Source organism: Hippocampus bargibanti, linkage group LG01, assembly GCF_051943395.1.
Source record: "Hippocampus bargibanti isolate YZ-2025 linkage group LG01, ASM5194339v1, whole genome shotgun sequence".
NCBI lineage: Eukaryota > Metazoa > Chordata > Actinopteri > Syngnathiformes > Syngnathidae > Hippocampus > Hippocampus bargibanti.
In genome coordinates, this window is record NC_142734.1 from 27,428,164 (window position 1) to 27,448,636 (window position 20,473).

Below are 20,473 nucleotides of genomic sequence, written 5' to 3' on the forward strand. Positions count from 1 at the left end.
ATTAAATATATTATTTTGAGAGAGAAAAAAATATTTACTCATTTATGCTGATTCTCCAGCAAGCTACTTTTCACCATGATTTTTTTGGGCAGCAAAAACAGTACTGTACCACCACAAAAATAATAAATAAATAAAAATGAAAAATATTATTTCACCCTGGCACACATTTTGAAAGCAAGATACATTAACATTATTTTACCTTTATTCTCTGCCACGACAGTTTGAATGTGTAAATATGATATGTCCATTCCAAACAATAAGGAACATTAGCAATACGCTACATTTCAACAGTTGTTGAAAAATTAGACATTGCAGTAATTCTCACTTGACATGGTCATTGATGGATGGGCTAGTTACGTATTCGCTCACTCGGATTAATAGAAGCCAAGAAATCAAATGGAAAACATGATGAAGAGATTACGTTAGCTGTCAAGCTAGCCATTACTCACAACTTCACTTACTGGTGTCAAAGTCAAGGCCCGGGGGCCAAATCTGGCCCACCACATCATTTCATTCGGACCGCGAAAACAAATCAAACGTGAAATTCTGGATGTTTGCTAAAGTTAGAACCAAAATTTCAAATTGTCGTACGGAAACCACAATAGCAGTTATTATTTTTTACTTCAAATTTCAAAACAAATGAATGAATAACTATTAATTTGTTGTGCACTCTATATGTGACACGTGGAGGTGAGTAAACATTCTAATGGCTTCCCCAAATTCATAACGTACCCCGAGAAGAAACCGTAACTACAATGTGGCCCATGGCAAAAAGTGACTGAGACCCATGACTTAATTGAACAGTTTTTAGACATTGCGGTATTACATAATTAGCATAGTCGCGACTGCACCACCTAGATTTTGGAGTTGGCCTGTAGGCTTTGCGGCGGGTTTGTCTACGTTGACTCGTTAGTGTTACGACCACTCCAGCCAAGTGGCAAGCAGTTTCAGCATTTACTACATACCTTTGAAACCCACATTAAAGCCAAAAGACTGGTGAAAAAGATTGTGTCTGTCATTATTCAGCTATATTAGTTTGTGAGCATGCTAGCGACATCTCCACTTGTATTAAATTGCACAATTGTAAACATAATTATTGGGGATCAAAAAAAAAAATGTGTGGGGTATAGATATTTTGTGTTTCTACGCCAGCGACTCAGTTTGTTGGGAGTTAAAAATTTTGGCCAACAAAGAAACATTTGATTGGCTCTTGAGGTGGTGGAGGTGGTCCTTCTCTTGTGGCTTTTGGCTGCCAGAGGCCATCATCTTCATCATTGTCTTTTTCTTCTTCTTTGCTTGGATCTCCTCCTCTGTCTGGCGTTGTGTGAAGTCCCACGTTCGTTCTTCAGCCTAACGACGACATTACGGGGTGAATAAATGGCGCGATACTCGTTTGGCTTGCAGGAAGGGGGAAGAAAGACAAGAAAATGGTTGAAAGAGACTCACGGGCTGCTGGCCGTCCATCTTCTTCCGCTTTCCCTTCTTGCTCTCGCTGTCCATGCGAGCGCTCATGTCCACGTTGTCCATGTAGAAGTTGGTTTCGCGCTTGACCTGGGACACTTCGGTACGGAGGCGTTGATGAAGAACCATTTTTTCATAGGCCAGACGCTCGCTCAGGTGCGTCCACTGAAACCTGTGCAGGTACTGCCACACAACGACTTCCTGTTAGCGATGCCTCAGCCTTAGTGGATTGCGAGCGGTTGCCATACCTTGATGCACCAGAGGTCGGACACAAAGGTTTGGCGTTTCCGTGTCGCCATTGGTGTGTTGTGAAGAGACGCGGCCACGCGCTTCGCCACGCGCTTGTCACGGAATTCCACCCAGCCCTCTGTGAAGTTCCTACTCCTGGAGCCTGAGCGCTTCTTCCTTGTCTTCACCCGGCCATCTGCACCAGCAACAAGAAAACACAGTCAGGCAAAATGGGACCGGGATGACAGCTGGAGTGAAAGTGAAGCGAGAAGATTGAAAAGGGCAGAAGACATGTTGAAGATCCTTCCGTTGATCAATGTGAGGTTCCTTGCCAACAAAACAAAGGAACCGTGAAAAGAACGGCAGTCGGTTGTTTACATTAAACCTTCAGTTGCTGCAGCCAATGCGGGTGACATCACTACGGTTGCATTATAACATTTTCAGCATTTTTGGGTCCTCACACTGTTCTGTTGACTTCGATCATGTTGCGCTCTGAGCTAAACATGACACGTCAACGTTCATATAGCACGTTAACAGTATTTGAGACCAGGAGGTCAATAGTTGTGGATAACTTTTTCAATGAATAAATGAATAAGCAGCATTTTGTCAATGTTGTGCATCTTTGACTCTGGATGCCTTCAAAATTGTTGTCATTCATGCCTAATGTAAAACAGAATACAAATGCTTTCTTTTTTTAAGCAGGCCTAAAACTTTGTTTTTAAACAATCCCTTGGAGTGGTCGGAAAAAGTTACTAAATGATAGCAATAACGGTGCTACATTCTCAACACTGTACTTTTGAAATCGTGTCATTGCAATTTTATGTAGTAGTACATTCGTGAGGGACAACCTTTTAGCAATAGAAGCAAATTAGAAAAAAATATATTATAACAACAAGCTCAAATTCAGTGATAGAATAAATACATTGCAGAGTCAAACCTCCAGGTTGCAGGAAAATCCGTCCAATCTCTCCATAAGCAGACAAAAGAGTTCTCACTTGTTTGGGCCTGAACCGAGGAGGGATGTGACCTAGGTACAGAATTCCTGGGACACACGTTTTGTCCGAAGAAGAAGAAGTCTTTAACAACCCTTTAAGAGTTAACTTTTTATGATTTTCTTCTTTTGGAGTTGAGAGCTTCCCATCCTCCGCTTTTTCCTTTTCTTGAGTTGAGGTTTTCTTCTCTTCCTCCTGTTGTTTTTCTCGGGTAATAATAATCCCGTCTTCCTCCTCTTCGGCTATGGTCTTCCCGTCCATTTTCTCCTCACATTCAGCTGTCATCTTCCCTTCTTCCACTTCGAATGAAACCGTCTTTGTTTTCTTCTTTGTATTTTTCTTCTGCTTGTCCATCTCTGTTCACTAAAAATAACAATATTTGGTTAGGAGTAAACAATGACTCCACGTCTATATTGAACGCTGCAGCGACAAGTGTCCTGCTCCTTTACGTGATACTGTTATTAGCTGATAAATTTGTTCACGCGTTTATTTTAATATAGATTGTAAACGTCAAAATCAACACAAATCCATTGTTGTCTTTGATAAATATTTGTTGTTACATCTCCATAAGTGTTTATGAAGCTTTGTATCCAAAACGAATAAAAATGCACTTACATCGCAAACAAATCCAAATTGGAGAAGGCAAATACTATTGCTCTTCACGTGCAAAACACGTCGCATGGTAGTGACGACGAAGAGAGACGCAGACTCACTTCCTTTTAGAACAAGACGTTTCATAATAAAGTCTTGGTTTTCATCAGGATTGTAAATTAGGGGGAAATGTTTTAAGATAAGTTGTCATTGTATCGATATAATATCGAGCATATCATTTAAATATGTATGCATGATGGTGAAATTGGTTGAATCAAAAAAATGCTAGGGAGCAACATGTAAATGTGATGTGAAAAAGGCACATGCCCCTTCGAAGTAAAACTAAAACACGAAGCATAAGGTCGTATGTGGATTTTTAACAATATAAAGTAAAACAAATGTATTTATTTCGTTTAGGAGTGTGACAATAGGCAAACCGTGTTATTTCATTCTGAAGTAAAGTTGATAGGAAGTGAGTTGCCGACGCTACCGGATGGAAACCGACATCCAAATTTTGAATCCATTTTTTGCAAACTTGTTTTGGAGGCAGGCTTCACCCAAAAAGTTCAAGAAGGTGTGGATTTTATTTATTCGTTACAGGAGTTTGTATTGCGAGGATCGTCAGGTCAAAATATTGCAACACATTCTGGACGTTAGAAGCTAATGTTGAGCTGCAAACAAGATGCAGAGACCAGTGACCACTCTGCGGTTGAATCCGCACGTCAAAGTCAAACTAACCAGCGCCGGGTTTCACACGCTTGATGACGTCATGCAAGTCAGCGCGCTCGAACTTAGTCGAGGTACAGGCAAAACATCAAGTCCTCTACAATACCGCCATTGATGGCACAATCTAAATCACAGGTGTCAAAGTCAAGACTGGGAGCCACCTGGCCCAACACATCAATTTAATTCTGTCTGCGAAAGCAAATCAAATTTGGTACATTATATGATGCTTGCGAAAGTCTGAACTAAACTTTCAATTTGTCGTATGTCAACCACAATAACAGTCATAATTTTTGACTTCAAATTTGAAAACTAGTTATTATTTTGTTGTGTGCTCTATATATAATACAACTATGTGGAGGTGATGAAACATTCTAATGGCTTCCCCAAATTCATAACAGCCCCAAAGAGGAAAGTGAACTCCAAAAAATGACTTTGACACCCTTGATTTAAATGTATGATCAGGTGATCAGTCGTGCGTAAAAACCACCTCTGGCCCAACATGAGCAGGGTTGACTCAAATGAGGATCAGAATAATAGAAAATGCATTGATACTGTTTAATCAATCCAAGAACCGTGACATCAATTTCAAACAAAATGAAAAACCTCAACACTTCTCCATTACAGAGGCGGGTCTGAGCCAAGAGGAGGTGCTGGAGGTGCTCCGGGTTGTGAGGAAGGAAGGAGGAGCAGATGAAGAAGGAGCCGGTGATGGCACTTCTCTGACGGCGCTGGACCTTCTGCAGAAGGAGGAGTCGCTAAACCGCATTGTGACCTTCTCCTCACAACTGGACGCCGCGCTCAGAGGAGGAATCCCTCTTGGGAAAACCACAGAGATCTGTGGAGTACCCGGAGTAGGAAAAACACAACTTTGGTAAGAGAGAAAACACTTAGATTTTTATTGCGCCTTTTGAGGTGGTCCTCACGGAGACGGTCACAGCTCCTCAATAGGCCGCAGTCATAAGACGAATGAAAATGCAATGGATGATGTGACGCAAGTATGGCATCAGTCTCCAGCTGGCCGTGGATGTTCAGGTGCCTCCTTGTTTCGGCGGTCTGGGAGGTCAGGTGGTCTTCATCGACACAGAGGGAAGTTTTGTGGTCCAAAGGGTGATGGACCTCGCCACCGCCGCCTCACGCCATTGCGCCTTGCTGGCCGGGGAAGCGGAGCAGCGAGACGCTGCCGCCGCTTTCACCGTGGATAGCATCCTGTCCAACATCTTCCTGGTAAGGTGACGGTCAAAAGCACGACGGGAAGTCCCCGGTGGGCTCACTTATCAAAGCTGTTCTTCAGGTGCATTGCCATGACTACGTGGAGCTCCTGGCCGAGATCTACCTGCTTCCCGACTTCCTGTCTAGTCACCCGAAGGTCCGCCTGGTGGTGATCGACAGTGTGGCTTTCCCCTTCCGTCAGAACTTTGACGCGCTGCGGGCTCAGCGGACCCGCCTGCTCAACCGCCTGGCCCAGCACCTCATCTCCATGGCGACCAAGCATGACGTGGCGGTGGTCCTGAGCAACCAGATGACCACACGGGTGCAGGGTGGACAAGCTCAGCTGGTACCAGCTCTGGGGGAGAGCTGGGGCCATGCCCCCACCCTGAGACTCCTCCTGCGGTGGGCAGGGTCACAAAGGCAGGCGACCATCTTTAAATCCCCCGATTGCGAGGAAGTGACGGTGAACTACCAAATCACGACGGACGGCTTCAGGGACGACGAGCGATCGGAGCAGCCGCCGAGTAAACGCCCACGAACGCTTGCGGGCCAGTCGGGCGCCTGCTAGAACAAAGTACGCCAGCTGTTGCGGTGTGAAGCGGGTATTTTGAGGGTGACTTAGAATTCAACCAATCACAGACCAGTGCTTATTTGTAAATATGACTTTTGTTTCCAGTAAAGATATCTAAAAAATGTCCATGTTTATTTCTAGACTCCAGTCGAACAAATCTGAACTATTGCCTTATGTGCCTGTATGGGATTTATCCGGATATTCCGGTTTCCTCCCACATTCCCAATAACAGCCATAGCAGGCTGATTGAAGACCCCAAATTGTCCCTTGGTGTCAGTGTGAGCGCAAATGGTTGTTTGTCTCTGTGTGCCCTGCGATTGGCTGGCAACCGGTTCAGAGTGTCCCCAGGCTACTTGCTCAATACAGCTGGAATAGAATCCAGCACCTCCCGCAACCCTCCCGTGAAGGATAATCGCATCATAAAATGGATGGATGGATAATGTAGCCACAAGGGGGCACAAGCCAGTGTCTTATTGTGCCGGTCCCAATCCCAGATAAATACAGAGGGTTGCGTCAGAAAGGGCATCCGACGTAATTTTTTTTTGCCAAAACAAATATGCGAATCAAACCTGTGAAAAAATGTGATAGAAGGGTTTCAGCTAGGATGAAAGGAAAAGTGTATAAAATGGTGGTGAGACCAGCCATGATGTTTGGACTGGAGAGAGTGCCACTGAAAAAAAGACAGCAGAGCAGGAGGTAGCAGAGCTGAAGATGTTGAGGTTTTCTTTGGGGGTGACCAGGTTGGATAGGATCAGGAATGAGTACATTAGAGGGAAAACTCATATGAGAGGCTTTGGAGAGAAAGTCAGAGAGGCCAGACTGAGATGGTTTGGACATGTCCAGAGGAGAGAGAGCGACTATATCGGGAGAAGGATGCTGAGCCTTGAACTGACAGACAGGAGACCAAAGAGGAGGTTTATGGATGTTGTCAAAGAGGACATGAAGGTAGCTGGTGTGAGAGAAGAGGATGCACAAAACCGGGTTAGATGGAGGACATTGATTCGCTGTGGCAACCCCTGAAGGGAAAAGCCGAAAAGAAAAGAAGAATATGGATGGATCATTTTCAGACATTTTGTAAAGCACAGGTGTCAAAGTCAAGGCCCCGGGGCCAAATCTGGCTTGACACATCATTTTATTTGGCCCACCAAATCAAACTTGAAATTCCACGATGCATGTCAAGTTCTATGATGCTTGCTAAAGTCCGAACCAAAATTTCAAATTGTCTCATGTAAACCACAAATTTGAACACTAGTTATTAATAAATATGTTGTGCGCTCTAGATGTAAGATGTAGAGGGGATGAAATATTCTAATGGCTCTCTCAAATTCATATCAGCCCCCTGAGAGGAAACCGTAACTACAATGTGGCAAAAAATGACCGACATCCATATTTTAAAGAATCCCAAGAAAGTCAAAGTCAAGTCAAAGTCAGCTTTATTGTCAAATATGCTAATATGCATGACATACGGAATGGATACATGGCTTGAGGAGCCCGCGATAAGAAGGAAGGAGCGTCAGCGCAGAGCGTCGATGCGTATGTGGAAATGTTGCGGCTTGGAATTGAAGCTGATTTATGTGGGACAGGAGATGTGAGACAATCTCTTTTCGTCAATGGATGCTACAGCTGCGTGTTTGCTTTCAACATTTAGCTTGTAGTCGACGTGCACATTCCACCATGATGTCCCTGATCCACTGGTGAAGAGACACTTTGATCCTCTCCTCTTTCATCTGGAACTGCTTTATGTAACAAAGAGGGTACAGAAAGTGCTTAAGAATGAATGTCTCTCTGTGTCTTTGTGTTGTCATGTTATTTGTTATTTAGTTTTTTGTGTTCTTTTGACATCAAGACGGCGCCGCGAGAGTGGCTGCCTTTCCAGCAGCTCCTATATTTTGCTTTTCTACTTTCATTTCTTTCATAACTTTGCTGCTGTGAAATGTAAATTTCTCCACTGCGAGACTAATAAAGGCAAATCCAAATCCAATCCAATACAGCACAGATGAAATTACTGTCCTCTCGGACCCAGCATGCAAGGCACTTATAATTACTTAACAAACATAAACATGAAAACGACAATTTGCCGGGAGAGGGGAGCCACTGCGTGTTCACGCGCCGCCATCTTGGGGAAAAAAAATATTGAAAAAATAACAAATATGACAAAACAAAGACACAGAGTCATTCATTCTTCAGGACTTGCTGTACCCTCTTTGTGATGACATGAAGCAGTTCTAGTTGAAAGAGGAGAGGATCAAAGCATCCATGTCAGCAGTGGATCAGGGACGTCATGGTGGAATTTGTACGTCTACTACAAGCTAAATGTTGAAAGCAAACACGAAGCTATAGCATCCATTGACGAAAAGACATTGTCTCACATCTCCTGTCCCACATAAATCCGCTTCAATTCCAAGCCGCGACAGTTTCCACATATGCATTGGCGCTCTGCGCTGACGCTGCTTTCTTCTTATCGCGGGCTCCTCAAGCCATGCATCCATCCAACCGCAGACTGTCCAACAGCACTGACCTTTCCACTGAACAAAGCGGGGCTGTGAAGATGCTGCCCATTACAGGCGCAAAAAAGCACAATGGCCCCAGAGCTGTCCAGCGATGGTAGTCAAATGGCTCCGACATTCCTCCCATTCAAAAACAGTACTGGCATATCCATGCTGCCGAAAGGCGCAACCGCTCAGCACAGTCTCCTCCTTGATGATTGTCGTGGCCAAAAATGCTGAAAAACAATCTGTATCCGTTCCACGTGACGCACGCAAGACAAAAACAACAAAAAAAGCAAGGCTCGTGAGAGCACTTGCTGATGGCTGCCTACTCAGGCGCATCTTGGAAAAAAATAAAATAAAACAATAAAGACTCAAGCAGGGGTGTGCAACTGCGGTGGTCTGTATGAACTCAAGTTGTTGTTTGACAAGTCTCCTGTCTCTCGTGGCTCATAGAGATGAGTGAATTTTCCATACAATGTGATTAATAAAGCTTGTACGTGACCAATATCCCGGTCACGTACACGCTTTAACTTGAAAGTCTTCAAACTTCCTGTGGTGGACGGAGTTGTCGCTAAAGGCCGCTGTGCTCCTTGATCCAGCCGCGATATCGGGTGACTCGCGTGTAGACTCCTGGCTTGTTCTTGCGAGCGCAACCATCGCCCCAGCTCACCACACCAGCCAGGAAGACACGCCCGCTCGGGTTGATGACGGACAGCGGACCCCCGGAGTCACCCTGATTCAAAGATGAGATGCGTCTCAAAAGACTTGCAGGAGATTTATTTTGAAAGTCCAGCTGGTCTTCACCTGGCAGGCGTCCACGCCACCTTTGAGGATGCCGGCGCACATCATTCCATCAGTCACTTCGTCGTTCATGACCCCGTTGCATAACAAACTGTCGACGAGGCGCACTTGGGCTTTTTGCAGGACGGTCCCCGCCGCACCTTCCCAACGTGATGCACGAACGCGGCGAAAGCGCAAACTAGACAATTTTGTTCGGTGAGACTTAAAAACGGCACAAAGTGACTCACCTCCCTCTCTGCTGGCCCCCCAGCCAGTTATCCAAGCCTCCTGGCCGGCGGGGAAGTAATGCGCCGGGGAGGGCAGGCAGATGGGCCAGATGTGCTGGTTGAGCGGCACGTCCGAGTCCAGCTCCATGAGCGCCACGTCGTTGTCGAAGGTCAGCGGGTTGAAGTCGCGGTGGGCCACGATCCGCTTCACTTTGCTCCTCACCGTCCACTCGTCGACGTGGCTCAGCACGCGCTGGCCCAGGAGGGCTTCCCATTGGTCGGCTTGGGAGTGCCTGCAACACAAAGCGATGTTTTCGTGATTGGTCGTTCAATTTGATGAGCGGACACATTTGGATTGAGACTCTTTGTCGTGACTCTTGAATGAGTCACATGGATCTTGATAGTATCAGCCTTGACTTTGAGACTGTCACATTTCATAAAATTCAAACAGATAGTCTCCAGAAAAACTTTGACTTGTCAGTAATGACCGCTTACAAGTCTGGAGATGCGTTAGAATGGTTTTACTGATCACTAATAACTTGAACTAGTCTGCAAAAGTCAGCAAGAGTCATCTTTCAACTCTTCATATCTTTAGATGGTGTAACTCATGGGTGTTAAAGTTGTTTTTTTGCTGCGAGTCACATTGTAGTTACGGTTTCCTCTCAGGGGCCGTTATGAATTTGGGGAAGCCATTAGAACGTTTCATCCCCTCCACATATTAATTATAGAGCATACAACAAATTGATGAATAACTAGTTCTCAAAATTTAAATAAAAAAATGACTGTTATTGTGGTTTACATACGACAATTTAAAATTTTGGTTCGGACTTTCCCAAGCATCATGGAATTTCACAAATTTGACTTGCTTTTGTGGGCCGAATAAAATTATGTGGCGGCCCAGATTTGGCCCCCGGGCCTTTGCTTTGACGCCAGTGGTGTAATTCATCTAACAACTCTTCAACCAGTTTGAAAAGATTCCTTGGGAAGTCCAACTAACTTGTAAAAAGATTCGTCAAGACTGTATTCGAACGATGGACTAATAAGACTCTTAATATGGTCTGGAAAGGCTCAGGAGTCTGGAGAATATCTAACAAGTTGATAAAGATTGAAAATGGATCCTAGCCGACTGTATCGAGGCTGTCCCGCAATTTTAAAGACTCTGAAATAAATAAATAGCCCAACCAGACCGTAAACACACATGCACAACAGTTTGTGGCTTGTACCTGGCCGAACCCTTGTCCTGGACACAGTGAGCGGCGGTCAGGAGCCAGCGGCTACTCAACACGGAAGCACCGCATGTGTGACCCTGGCCCGCCAGCTGGAGGCTGACCTGCCAAGGCCATTTGCCCTCTTGAGACACCTCTCCGCCAACAATGCGAGAACTTTTGTATGGCCGTAAACCGCACTCTGGGAAGGGAGAAAATAAATACATAAATAAATAAATAAATAAATAAATGAACTAATAAACGAATATTTTTGTTTCAAACGTCAATGTGGCAAGCTGTACAGAGACAAGGCGCTGAGACAGTTGGTCGCCATTCCCAATGCACTGTAAATAAACTATAATAAAATAAAATAAAACTAAATAAAATGGAATAAGTTGAAATAAAATAAAACCAAATCATATAAAATGCATGAAAGGAAAAATCTGTGAAAGATTAACAGTATTCTGGCGAGGCTTCACACTGTGTCGAAAATGGAGAGACGGAAGATGATTAGACACCAAAGAGGACATGAAGGTAGCTGGTGTGAGAGAAGAGGATGTACAATACCGGGTTATATGGAGGACACTGATCCGCTGTAGCAACCCATGAAGGGAAAATCCGAAAGGAAAAGAAGAAGAAGGAAGATGATTAGACACCATTTCTAAGAGAAGCTTATCAAGCTAATTTGAAGTGAAGATTCATAATCACGGAGATTTGTATTCAAGATAGAGAATTGAAATTAACAACAACAGAAATAATTATTTTGAACCACGCTTTGAATGAACTCAGAACTACTTTATATTTGTATTGAAAATGGGTCAATGTGACCCCATAGTTTGACAGAAACGCTGACCGGTGTGTAAGCGTTCAAGATGGACCTACGACAAGCTGCCTCGTCAGACGCATCCTCGCAGTCCTCCTGGCCGTCACACTCCGGGTTGACTTTGTCCAGGCACTGTCCGTTTCGGCAGCGAAAACTGGAGTCGGAACACGTTGTCACGGCGATCGCTGGGGGACATCACAAGCGCGTGTGAGCAGGGCTAGCAGTCGACGAGATGATAAGTTTGGACACTAATGTCTCCCTTTTTGACTTGAGTTTCCACACTGACTCCTCTTTTTGACAATTGTGTCTCATTTTGAGGCACGGCCATTTGCACCTTTTTCACACTTAAACTCATCAGAGCCGTCGGTGCAGTCATCTCTGCCATTGCAAATGGTCGCCCGCGAGACAGCCGTCTGCCAAACACGAGAGAGTGAGTCATTTTTTATTTTAGTTTTTGAATGAAAATGATAATCTAAGCGGGGTCCGCGTTTTGAAGACTTGTGAGTTAGATTGTAATGACAAGCACACATATGCATGGTTTTCATTGGCATCAAACGATCGAATCTCTTCAACGTAAAAAAAAAAATCCATATCCTCCGATTGTGCCACCATCACCAACATTAAAAAAGATGAGCATTAGTGTTCATCAAAAATCAGCACTTCAAGGACAACCGATGTCTCCGGACAAGTTGTGTCCATAATTTGTAAAATGGCTTCAAATGACTTCTACTGAGCGTATTTTACAAATATTCCACCACATATAGCTATATTTTACGTTTTAAGACTCGCGCTGAATATTCAGGAAGTCTTGTTTTTGAGTTGGTGACGAGTCCGTACGTGACGTCACCAAAGGGCCGCCCTTTGACCGTAAAAAAGACGCATTGTAGCGGTCCTTCCATCACGTCAATGTATTTTGCTGCACTTGTTTGGTCTGGGGACCTCGTGTTGCACCCAAAAGCCGCCAGAAGGCTAGAAGAGGGCGTCCAAGCACCATATAAGGAATTTATCAGCCTGTGGAAGAGGAAGTGGCCACTGGAGGTCGCCATTTTGTGCCTCTTTTTTTGGGGTGGGAGATTTTCCCCCAATGTCGCCTCAAAATGGCACATATAATTCTTTAATCAATTGCAAATATGTATGCTTTCCTCTTCAGAACTATTTGAATCATATTCATAACTGGATGTGTAACAAGAAAGCATATTCTCCGAATCTGAAGCTATTGTTTTGATTCACAACCAATGCAAGACGTCTTGGCGTGACATCACGAACTGGGGGCGGGACTTTGTGAAAATGCCCAATTCGCAGCTCAATTTTTTTGGCAGATTTTGGACACTTTAAGTCAATTTTATAGGTGTTATGCATTTGACTAAAAATATCATACTGCATGTTTTGAGTATTTTAGATGCTATAAACCATTTTTCTGGTGTCAGTTAAAAATCAAAAAAGTGATGTCGGTTGTCCTTTAAAGTTAAACAAATACATTTTATAACTAAAAATATGATTACAATGTGTCAAAGTTGTTTCATCTCATTCATGGATGAGGTATAGAAAATATCTACCACATAAAATAGTTAATTTTACATCACAATAACACAATGCGCATTTTAAAAAGATATATAAAATGATTGAAACGGAAACTCACAGCAGTCTTCCTCATCACTGGCATCGCCACAGTCGTTTACACCGTCGCAGCGCAGACGAGAGTCCACGCACAAGCCATTGGTGCAGCGGAACTTCCCTGCACAGGCTGCACCAGAATAAATACATGAATAAATATGAAAAAACGCACGGAAACAATCGATCAAAGGTACATACAACTTAATCCCATGCAAGGATCTGCAAGGCCAAGTGATCAATTGTCCCAATTTTGCATCATGCGATTGATGGCTTATTGAGTCACATCAGACCCAAAAAGCGCAATGACACCAAAACCTCTTCATAATTCATAACACTAAGCGTTTCCTTTGACTTAAGCCATGTTATTTTCTTGCTTTGCTGTCAAAATAATAATTCTGATGGATATCAACCGGAAGGCTCCAATGTTTTTTGCTAAAGATTTATTTGCTATCCATCTATTTATTTAATTATGTATGTATTTGTTTATTTATGTATTTTTTTGTTTATTCATTTGTCTGTTTATTTGGTTATCAATTTGTTTGGTAATATAGTTGTCTATTTATTCATGTGTTTATTTACTTTGCTTTCAGATTGATGCAACATTTTGTTTAAATTTAGTTAACATGAATAAATTAGAGAAAATAGTATTTATGTAAAAATTAAATTACCCAAAAAGTACCCAAAAGTTCCTCGATGCGAGTTGGCCAGGGAACGACAATTGCCGCCCTTGCCACCCCATGGCCCCACTCCTAGTTAAAGGTGCATGATTATTTTCATAAACCAAAGTTTCGTTTTGACAAAAATGTCCAAAGTCAATCATTCATCCATTTTCGAGTGATTAGCCTTGACTTCACTCTCCCAAGCCACTTCTTCCAACTCCTAAAGGTGGATACCAAGGCATTCCGAGGCCAAACGGTAGACATGGTCTTGCCAGTGTGTGTCGAGTCACACATACACACAACACCTCAGCAGGGAGGCCCCTAGGAGGCATCCTAACTAGATGCCCTGAACAACATTCAGGAAAGGAGGAAGGAAGCCGCCCTCTTGTCCTGAATGTTGTTCTCCGAATGAAACCTCCTGCTCCCTATCCCCGCCCTTCGATGATGTCGGCAGAAATGAGTTTCAAAGTGCTCGGATTGTATATGGTGCACGGGAAGTGTTTGGGCCGACATTTGAAGGGCAACACGATCACACAACGCAGACTGTTTTGACAGGCGGTGAAAGACTTAATAGTCACTTGGGACGAAGGCCTCGAAGGTGGCGGAGAAACCCTGATGCACGTATGACCAATCCGAGCTGAACTTGACGGTCATCTGGCTGCTACTGCTGACCACTGATGTTCTTCCATCTTTTGCGCCACACAGCCTGCGATGCAAAAAGAATGTCTTTCAAACCGTGGATCATAATATGTGACATTAATACGGCGCACGGAGGCATGACATGTCAATGACGTTTATGGCCCAGTGGCCCAGAAATAAAATACAGTGATACCTCAGCCCACAAACTTAATTGGTTCCCAGAAAGTATTTGTAAGGCGAAAAGTTCATCTGTCGAACATTTATTTCCCATATAAGAAACCATTAAAAAGGTTTCCGTTCCTGGGTCCCCATAAAACATAATTTTCTACTAAATAAGCCCTAAAACTACACAAAAGATACCGTATTTTATGTATAATAAATGTGCTATTGTATTGTAATTAGAGAAATAAACTGTACTGTATAACAAAGTCATTTTATTTACCTTTGTGATGGTTGTTGATGTAGTTGCCTCTTGATGATAGAGTGAAGTTGCCGTGCTTTCTCGGCGATAACACCCTCACTCACAATGTCCCCTGCTAGCTTCTTTTCATTAATCCAAATCAACAGAAGTTTTTCAACCTCTTCTATTGCTTAAACAACACAGAAACACCCTTAGCCACTTGTAGCAATGGTCGACTTAGCATACTGGTACTGGGACGCTAAGTGACACAAACGCACACCTCATTCGTGTTTTTTGATGATATCCTTCTTCTGCTCGACCGTCATTTTCTTTTGTGTCCTTTTCGGCTTAACACTAGCCTGTGGTGAGGTCTTTTTCGATCCCATAACAGCAAAAGTACTCCACTCGATAACAAACCATGTCTGCACTCAAAGGGGGTGTGGAAAATTAGTCCGCCAGTCACCGTGGCGCTGTTCGACCGTCTGGTTTTGTGTTCATCCGCCGAAAACTAGTCCACGAGCCACCCGCCGAAAACTAGTTAGTTTGCCAAGATTATATTCTTGCAAATTTAATGTTCGTAAGGCGAAAAGTTCGTGAGCAAAAAGCGTTCGTAAGCTGAGGTATCACTGTAGAGACTAAACCAAGAAGAAAATTACCTTCGCCCATTGACTTCCACATAATCTCCTGAACAGTAACTGGAGTCATTTCCGACAGAGAATTTGATGAACTTGATTTTGACTAACTTGCCCTTTGACACCTGGGAAAAAAAAACCCACACACAAATAGCAAAGACGAGCTCTGAAATACAAAAGCTGCTCCAAAAAATGTAATAAAGACACCCTGCCTCCCAAAAAAACGTAAAAAGATTGTTCGCCCAATCGTGTGATGATGCCTTCATGGCGAATAGCAGCTACTGGCCTGGATTTCCCACACGCATGAAGTTTGAGGAGGGTAGTTGGACGGGAAGTAAGGCGAAGACAAGGCGCCCACGTCACCGCTTAGAGTTCCTCCACAGTCTGCCGGGAGGTTAAAAAGGACATTCTGAACACCTCAAAAAAAAAAAAAAAACAAAGGGCTGTAATTCACCCACCTGGTGGCGCCAGAGAGACCTGCGAAAAGTTGGCGAAGAAGCCCGGAAAGTTCTTTTCCTCGTTGGTGACCAGGGTCAACAACATGACGTTCCCCGACGACACAAAGGACAGCGAACGGCGAGGAATGCCACAATGTCTGAAAACACAACAAATAAAGTCTGCTGATTAAAATTGTTGCGCACGATCAATGGCGTTGAGATTTGGCAATCATTTGGTCTCACTCTGCGATGGTGTTTTCCTCAACGGGAACGAGCGAATCATAAATGCAGACAAAGTCATGTTGGCAGTCATCCTCCAAAATCAATTTTTGGAAGTCCAGTCGCACGCGGTGGGCAGCGTCCGCTCTCAAGCGCCACTGCAGGTAGATGTTGGACGGGTACGAGGAATCGGGGAAACCCGGCGAACGAATGACTCCGCCCTCTCGGACATGCACGTTAAAGGACTTCCTGACTAAGAAACGGCAAATTATAGCCTTGTTATTCACATCAACTATTAAAGTATTTTCCACATTGAAAGCTGCACATAACTATGAGGTGTACCTTCAATAAATGGCCTATTTTGATTTTCTTTTCCAGGTATCGGGCACACCGCATTATAAAACGCAATCTACAATATACCACCTAGATGGAGCTATGCTCCTTCCATTCGACTCCATTCAGGGCTGCCTCAAAAACGTAAATTAACATTTACTTCAATGAAACTATGAAAATGGAAAATAATGCATCGAAACAGGAGGCCAAGCGAGGAAATCACAAAAATAAATGAATTCTAAACGGGGGTTATAGATTATATCAGATTAGATTAGATTTGCCTTATTCGTCTCGCAGTGGAGAAATTTACATTTCACAGCAGCAAAGTGATGAAAGGAAGGAAAGTAGACATTAAAGTAGTAGTAATAACAAATAATATGACAACACAAAAACAATATGACAACACAAAGACACATAGTCATTCCTTCAAGCACTTTCTGTACCCTCTTTCCTACATCAAGCAGTTCTAGATGAAAGAGGAGAGGTTCAAAGCATCTTTTCACCAGTGGATCAGGGACATCATGGTGGAATGTGCATGTCGACTACATGCTAAATGTTGAAAGCAAACACGCAGCTGTAGCATCCATTGATGAAAAGAGATTGTCTCACATCTCCTGTCCCACAAAAATCCGCTTCAATTCCAAGCCGCGACAGTTCTACATGATTTTCAGAGTTGATGCATAATTATCAAATTTTGTAGTTTCATTGAAGTAAACATTAATTTCCGTTTTTTGGAGGTGGTCATGAACGCCTCGAGTGGAACTGGAGATGGCAGAACAGATAAAGACAGACTTTCCTGAATTTGTTGAGACTGTGAAAACTATTAAGAAAGTGTGTTTTCATTAAAAACACCACAGCTGTCTATTTTTCAGAGTTGAAAAAAAAAACGTATTTGATTAAGCAGCGACACAATTTACTGAACCATCAATGTAACCACGTCTCCAGCAAGGAGCCATTTTGAGATGGACATACCAACCATACACAAGGCGCACCGGATATTAAAGCATGCAGTGATTTTTTTAGAAAATGGAAGATTTTTCATTACGCCTTATAGTGCGAAAAATATGAAAGGTTAAAACTCAATAGTTTGACCTAAAAGCTTTCCAGAAATGCTAATCCTCATCAGAATTGAGTTTCGATGAGCTGGAGCCAGGTACAAACCCAAACGGACATGCGGGAGATCAATGTCATTGCGGACAAACACATGAGGAACCAATACCAATGACATTTACATGGAAAATAAAAATATTCTTACCTAATAAGGATGGTGACATCATGCGCGGATCGATGGCTGCATAAAAAAAATTGCATATTTATAACATTCACATCTCAGTCGCTTGGCAGCGACCGTAGACGCTTGATTGACAGTCGACCGGCAATGGGGGGGGGGGGCTGACCTCGTGCGACGACGGCTTCGACATCCAGAGATGAGCGTAGAGGTTTCAAAAGCACCCTCCCTCGTCGGCTTTGTTGACTCCCCGCCGCGGTTTGCAATGAGCGGATGGCCATATCCATCGAGGCCTCTTGGGGCGCGGGGACGCTGAACTCAGAGAGGTAGTATGCCGTCACAGAATCGCCACCGCCATCACTGTAGGAGTGAAGAGAGTCATCAATTGGCACCAAAATGCAGCACCAAAATTCCCCAACATTTTATATTTTAAGGACGTCAAGTCATTTTCTCTCTGTGGGCTGTTACAATCAAGAAAAAAGCAGAAAGGCGCCGAGATATTTAAAACTTAAAAAATACCATCAAACAAAATTTGTACTCATCGTTGCCCACAATCTCTGAAAATATGAAAAAGATTGCCTCAGTATTTTGAATTTTAAATATGTAACGTGTTTTCAACTCCACAAAAAAAAAAGCTGAAAACTGTGACAACAATGACTTCAACCACAAAACCACTTCAACTAGTCTGCGGCTAGATGGATGCATGGCTTGAGGAGGCCACGATAAGAAGAAAGGAGCGTCAGCGCAGAGCGCCGATGCGTATGGTTGGAATTGAAGCGGATTTACGTGGGACAGAAGATGGGAGACAATCTCTTTTCGTCAATGGATGCTGCAGCTTCGTGTTTGCTTTCAACATTTAGCTTGGAGCAGACGTGCACATTTCACCATGACGTCCCTGATCGACTAGTGAAAAGGACGCTTTTAGCCTCTCCTCTTTCATCTAGAACTGCTTCATACAACAGAGGGAGCAGAAAGTGCTTCTGATTGAATGACTGTCTATGTCTTTTGTGTGATGTTGCATCATTTGTTATTTAGTTTTTGTTGTTGTTTTGACTTCAAGATGGCGCCGCGAGAGTGACTGCCTTTCCAGCAGCTCCACTGTATTTTGTTTTTCTACTTCTTTCTTTCATAACTTTACTGCTGTAAAATGTAAATTTCGCCACTGTGAGACAAAAAAGGCTAATCTAATCCAACCCCCCGCCCCCAAAAAACAGGTCAGAAAACTGAAAAAAAACAATGACAACTTCAACTGCAAATTAGCATTCTAATATTTTTCAAATTTGAAGTGGAAATAAAATTTGAAGTACAGACGTCCTCATACGTTTTGGTGACACGATGGCTGTTTATGAAAATTCAGCAACCTTTTGGTTTTTGTTCCACTCATGTTGCCTACTTTTGACCCGAAAACGAGTTGTTACGTGACTCACCTGAACGCCTCCACTGAAGAGTGTTGGAAATATTTGCCCAATGCTGCCTTTGTGTCATACATCACTCTGAGCTGCAAAATGAAAATGTTGCTTTAGTTATAGACGACCCCCAAACCTCAATGTCTCCACTTTACTTGTTGGCTGACGAGAGATGCCATCTTCACAAAGGGTTTGCTGCCGGGGTCCTCGTAGGCTGGCAGGAAGCGCTGGTTTGCGATGGACATGGAGCCCACGTAGATGCGCTTCAGCGCCACGTCGCGATGCACTAAAGAAGTTACAATACTTGAATATTTTTATTCAGTTTGATTTCCATTTTATGATGTTGTAAATGCATTTTAATGAGTTTTTGGAATTAAGTTGTTTTTATTTTTTTCAAAAGTGCTCAGTTTATTTTTGTTATTAGTTTTTTTATATATGTGTAGCATTTGTGTAGTATAAGACAAAAGAACAAGGCCATGGTGTTGTGCAATAAAATAAAGTCTATTAAAATTGTCAAACAATTTACCTTTTTTCATCATCTTGGGTGCGAAAAAAGAAATAAATATTGCGAAATAAATATTGAAAAAAACATGTATGAAATTAACTGACAAAGGCCAATACAGAGGCCGTTTTTGTACAGATATTTTTTATAAATGTAAAATATGGTTATATTTTGATTTTAAGCCTTCTCTGTTTAACCACTTGTCATGTTTTCATTATTTATTATAACTTTGTTTTATGAAGACGGACAAAAACTAAACAACAGCACAAAATAAAACAAATATTGTAAAATGGCATCCGCTCACAGTGGAAGCGCCATACGAGCATCCCGGTGAGTAGAGCCAGCGCAGCGGCTGCCGACAGCAGGCCAACGGCAATCCACAACTTCTTGTGACGCGGTGGATTCTTCTCAAGTCTTTTGGCATCAGGGGTGGGCAAAAACTGAAGGTTGGCATCCAGGTCCAGATCCTGATGTGAAGGTACACACAATGACCTACCCCTGGGGCATTCTAACTTGGACCCGAAGGCCGATGTCCTGCCTACCCCCCCCCCCCCCCCCCCCCACACACACACACGCGCGCACACACACACACACACACACACACACAAACGCGTGTCGAACCGGTTGATCATGTGTGACGTCACTCACCTGTTTCAGACTGAACTTCTGCCCAGTCTCCAGCAGATCCATGATGACGTCACAGCTTTCGCTGTGATCGCTTTCTCTCGAGTCCACCTGACTCAAGCGCCGTGCGCGCGCTCCCCCATCGCGAACCAAAAAGTGTGCGCGTGCGTGCGGGCACGTGAGTGCGCGCGCGAGAGAGCAAGGGCGAGCGTGAGAGACCCACCGAGAACGTTTTCCAAAGTTTCTGTACGCAGTGAAAGTTACTCTAATATGGTTGCCTAAGGCGCAAGGAGCATAAGATGTCGCTCTGGATTTTAGTCTGCGTCCCTCCCTCCCCTTTCACGAAAAAACACTCAAAGGCAGGGGGTAAAAAGACGTGTTGATCTTTTCAGTCGACGAAGCTGCTTTTCTCCCACAATGCACTGCGCGGCTTTCTCACCTGTGCCGGGCGCGGTCTCGCTGCCTGGCCTGTTCTCAT

The 20,473-nt window shown here is 43.6% G+C and overlaps 3 protein-coding genes across 5 annotated transcripts; 1 reads left to right on the forward strand and 2 right to left on the reverse strand.

Annotated features, from left to right (window-relative positions):
* Window positions 1-184: 184 nt before the first annotated feature.
* Window positions 185-3,374, reverse strand: abt1 (activator of basal transcription 1). Its single transcript, XM_089007059.1, has 5 exons — window positions 3,297-3,374; window positions 2,627-3,044; window positions 1,710-1,885; window positions 1,447-1,644; window positions 185-1,350 (listed from the first exon to the last, which is right to left on the reverse strand). Exons 2-5 carry the CDS (start codon window positions 3,033-3,035, stop codon window positions 1,144-1,146), a joined length of 990 nt encoding a protein of 329 aa, XP_088863185.1. The 5' UTR covers window positions 3,036-3,044; window positions 3,297-3,374; the 3' UTR covers window positions 185-1,143.
* A 405-nt stretch (window positions 3,375-3,779) lies between these two features.
* Window positions 3,780-7,191, forward strand: rad51c (RAD51 paralog C). The gene is made up of 4 exons (XM_089006791.1): window positions 3,780-4,072; window positions 4,623-4,869; window positions 5,006-5,222; window positions 5,290-7,191. The coding sequence occupies exons 1-4, from the start codon at window positions 3,955-3,957 to the stop codon at window positions 5,773-5,775; spliced, it is 1,068 nt and encodes a 355-aa protein (XP_088862917.1). The 5' UTR covers window positions 3,780-3,954; the 3' UTR covers window positions 5,776-7,191.
* LOC148903681 (suppressor of tumorigenicity 14 protein homolog) lies at window positions 4,739-20,419 on the reverse strand. Of its 3 annotated transcripts, none has more exons than XR_016116295.1 (18): window positions 20,020-20,419; window positions 19,676-19,838; window positions 19,025-19,155; window positions 18,891-18,961; window positions 17,633-17,823; window positions 17,491-17,526; window positions 15,927-16,155; window positions 15,705-15,841; window positions 15,533-15,630; window positions 15,271-15,371; window positions 14,154-14,281; window positions 12,942-13,046; window positions 11,362-11,487; window positions 10,498-10,681; window positions 9,296-9,567; window positions 9,072-9,208; window positions 8,297-9,000; window positions 4,739-4,833 (listed from the first exon to the last, which is right to left on the reverse strand). XR_016116295.1 is itself a non-coding variant. In XM_089006770.1 (17 exons), the coding sequence occupies exons 1-17, from the start codon at window positions 20,059-20,061 to the stop codon at window positions 8,839-8,841; spliced, it is 2,313 nt and encodes a 770-aa protein (XP_088862896.1). In that variant the 5' UTR covers window positions 20,062-20,419; the 3' UTR covers window positions 8,203-8,838. The 3 variants fall into 3 exon arrangements, 1 of the variants encoding a protein (XP_088862896.1); XR_016116296.1 differs by lacking the exon at window positions 4,739-4,833 and adding an exon at window positions 5,587-5,604; XM_089006770.1 differs by lacking the exon at window positions 4,739-4,833 and having other exon boundaries at window positions 8,203-9,000.
* Window positions 20,420-20,473: the final 54 nt, after the last annotated feature.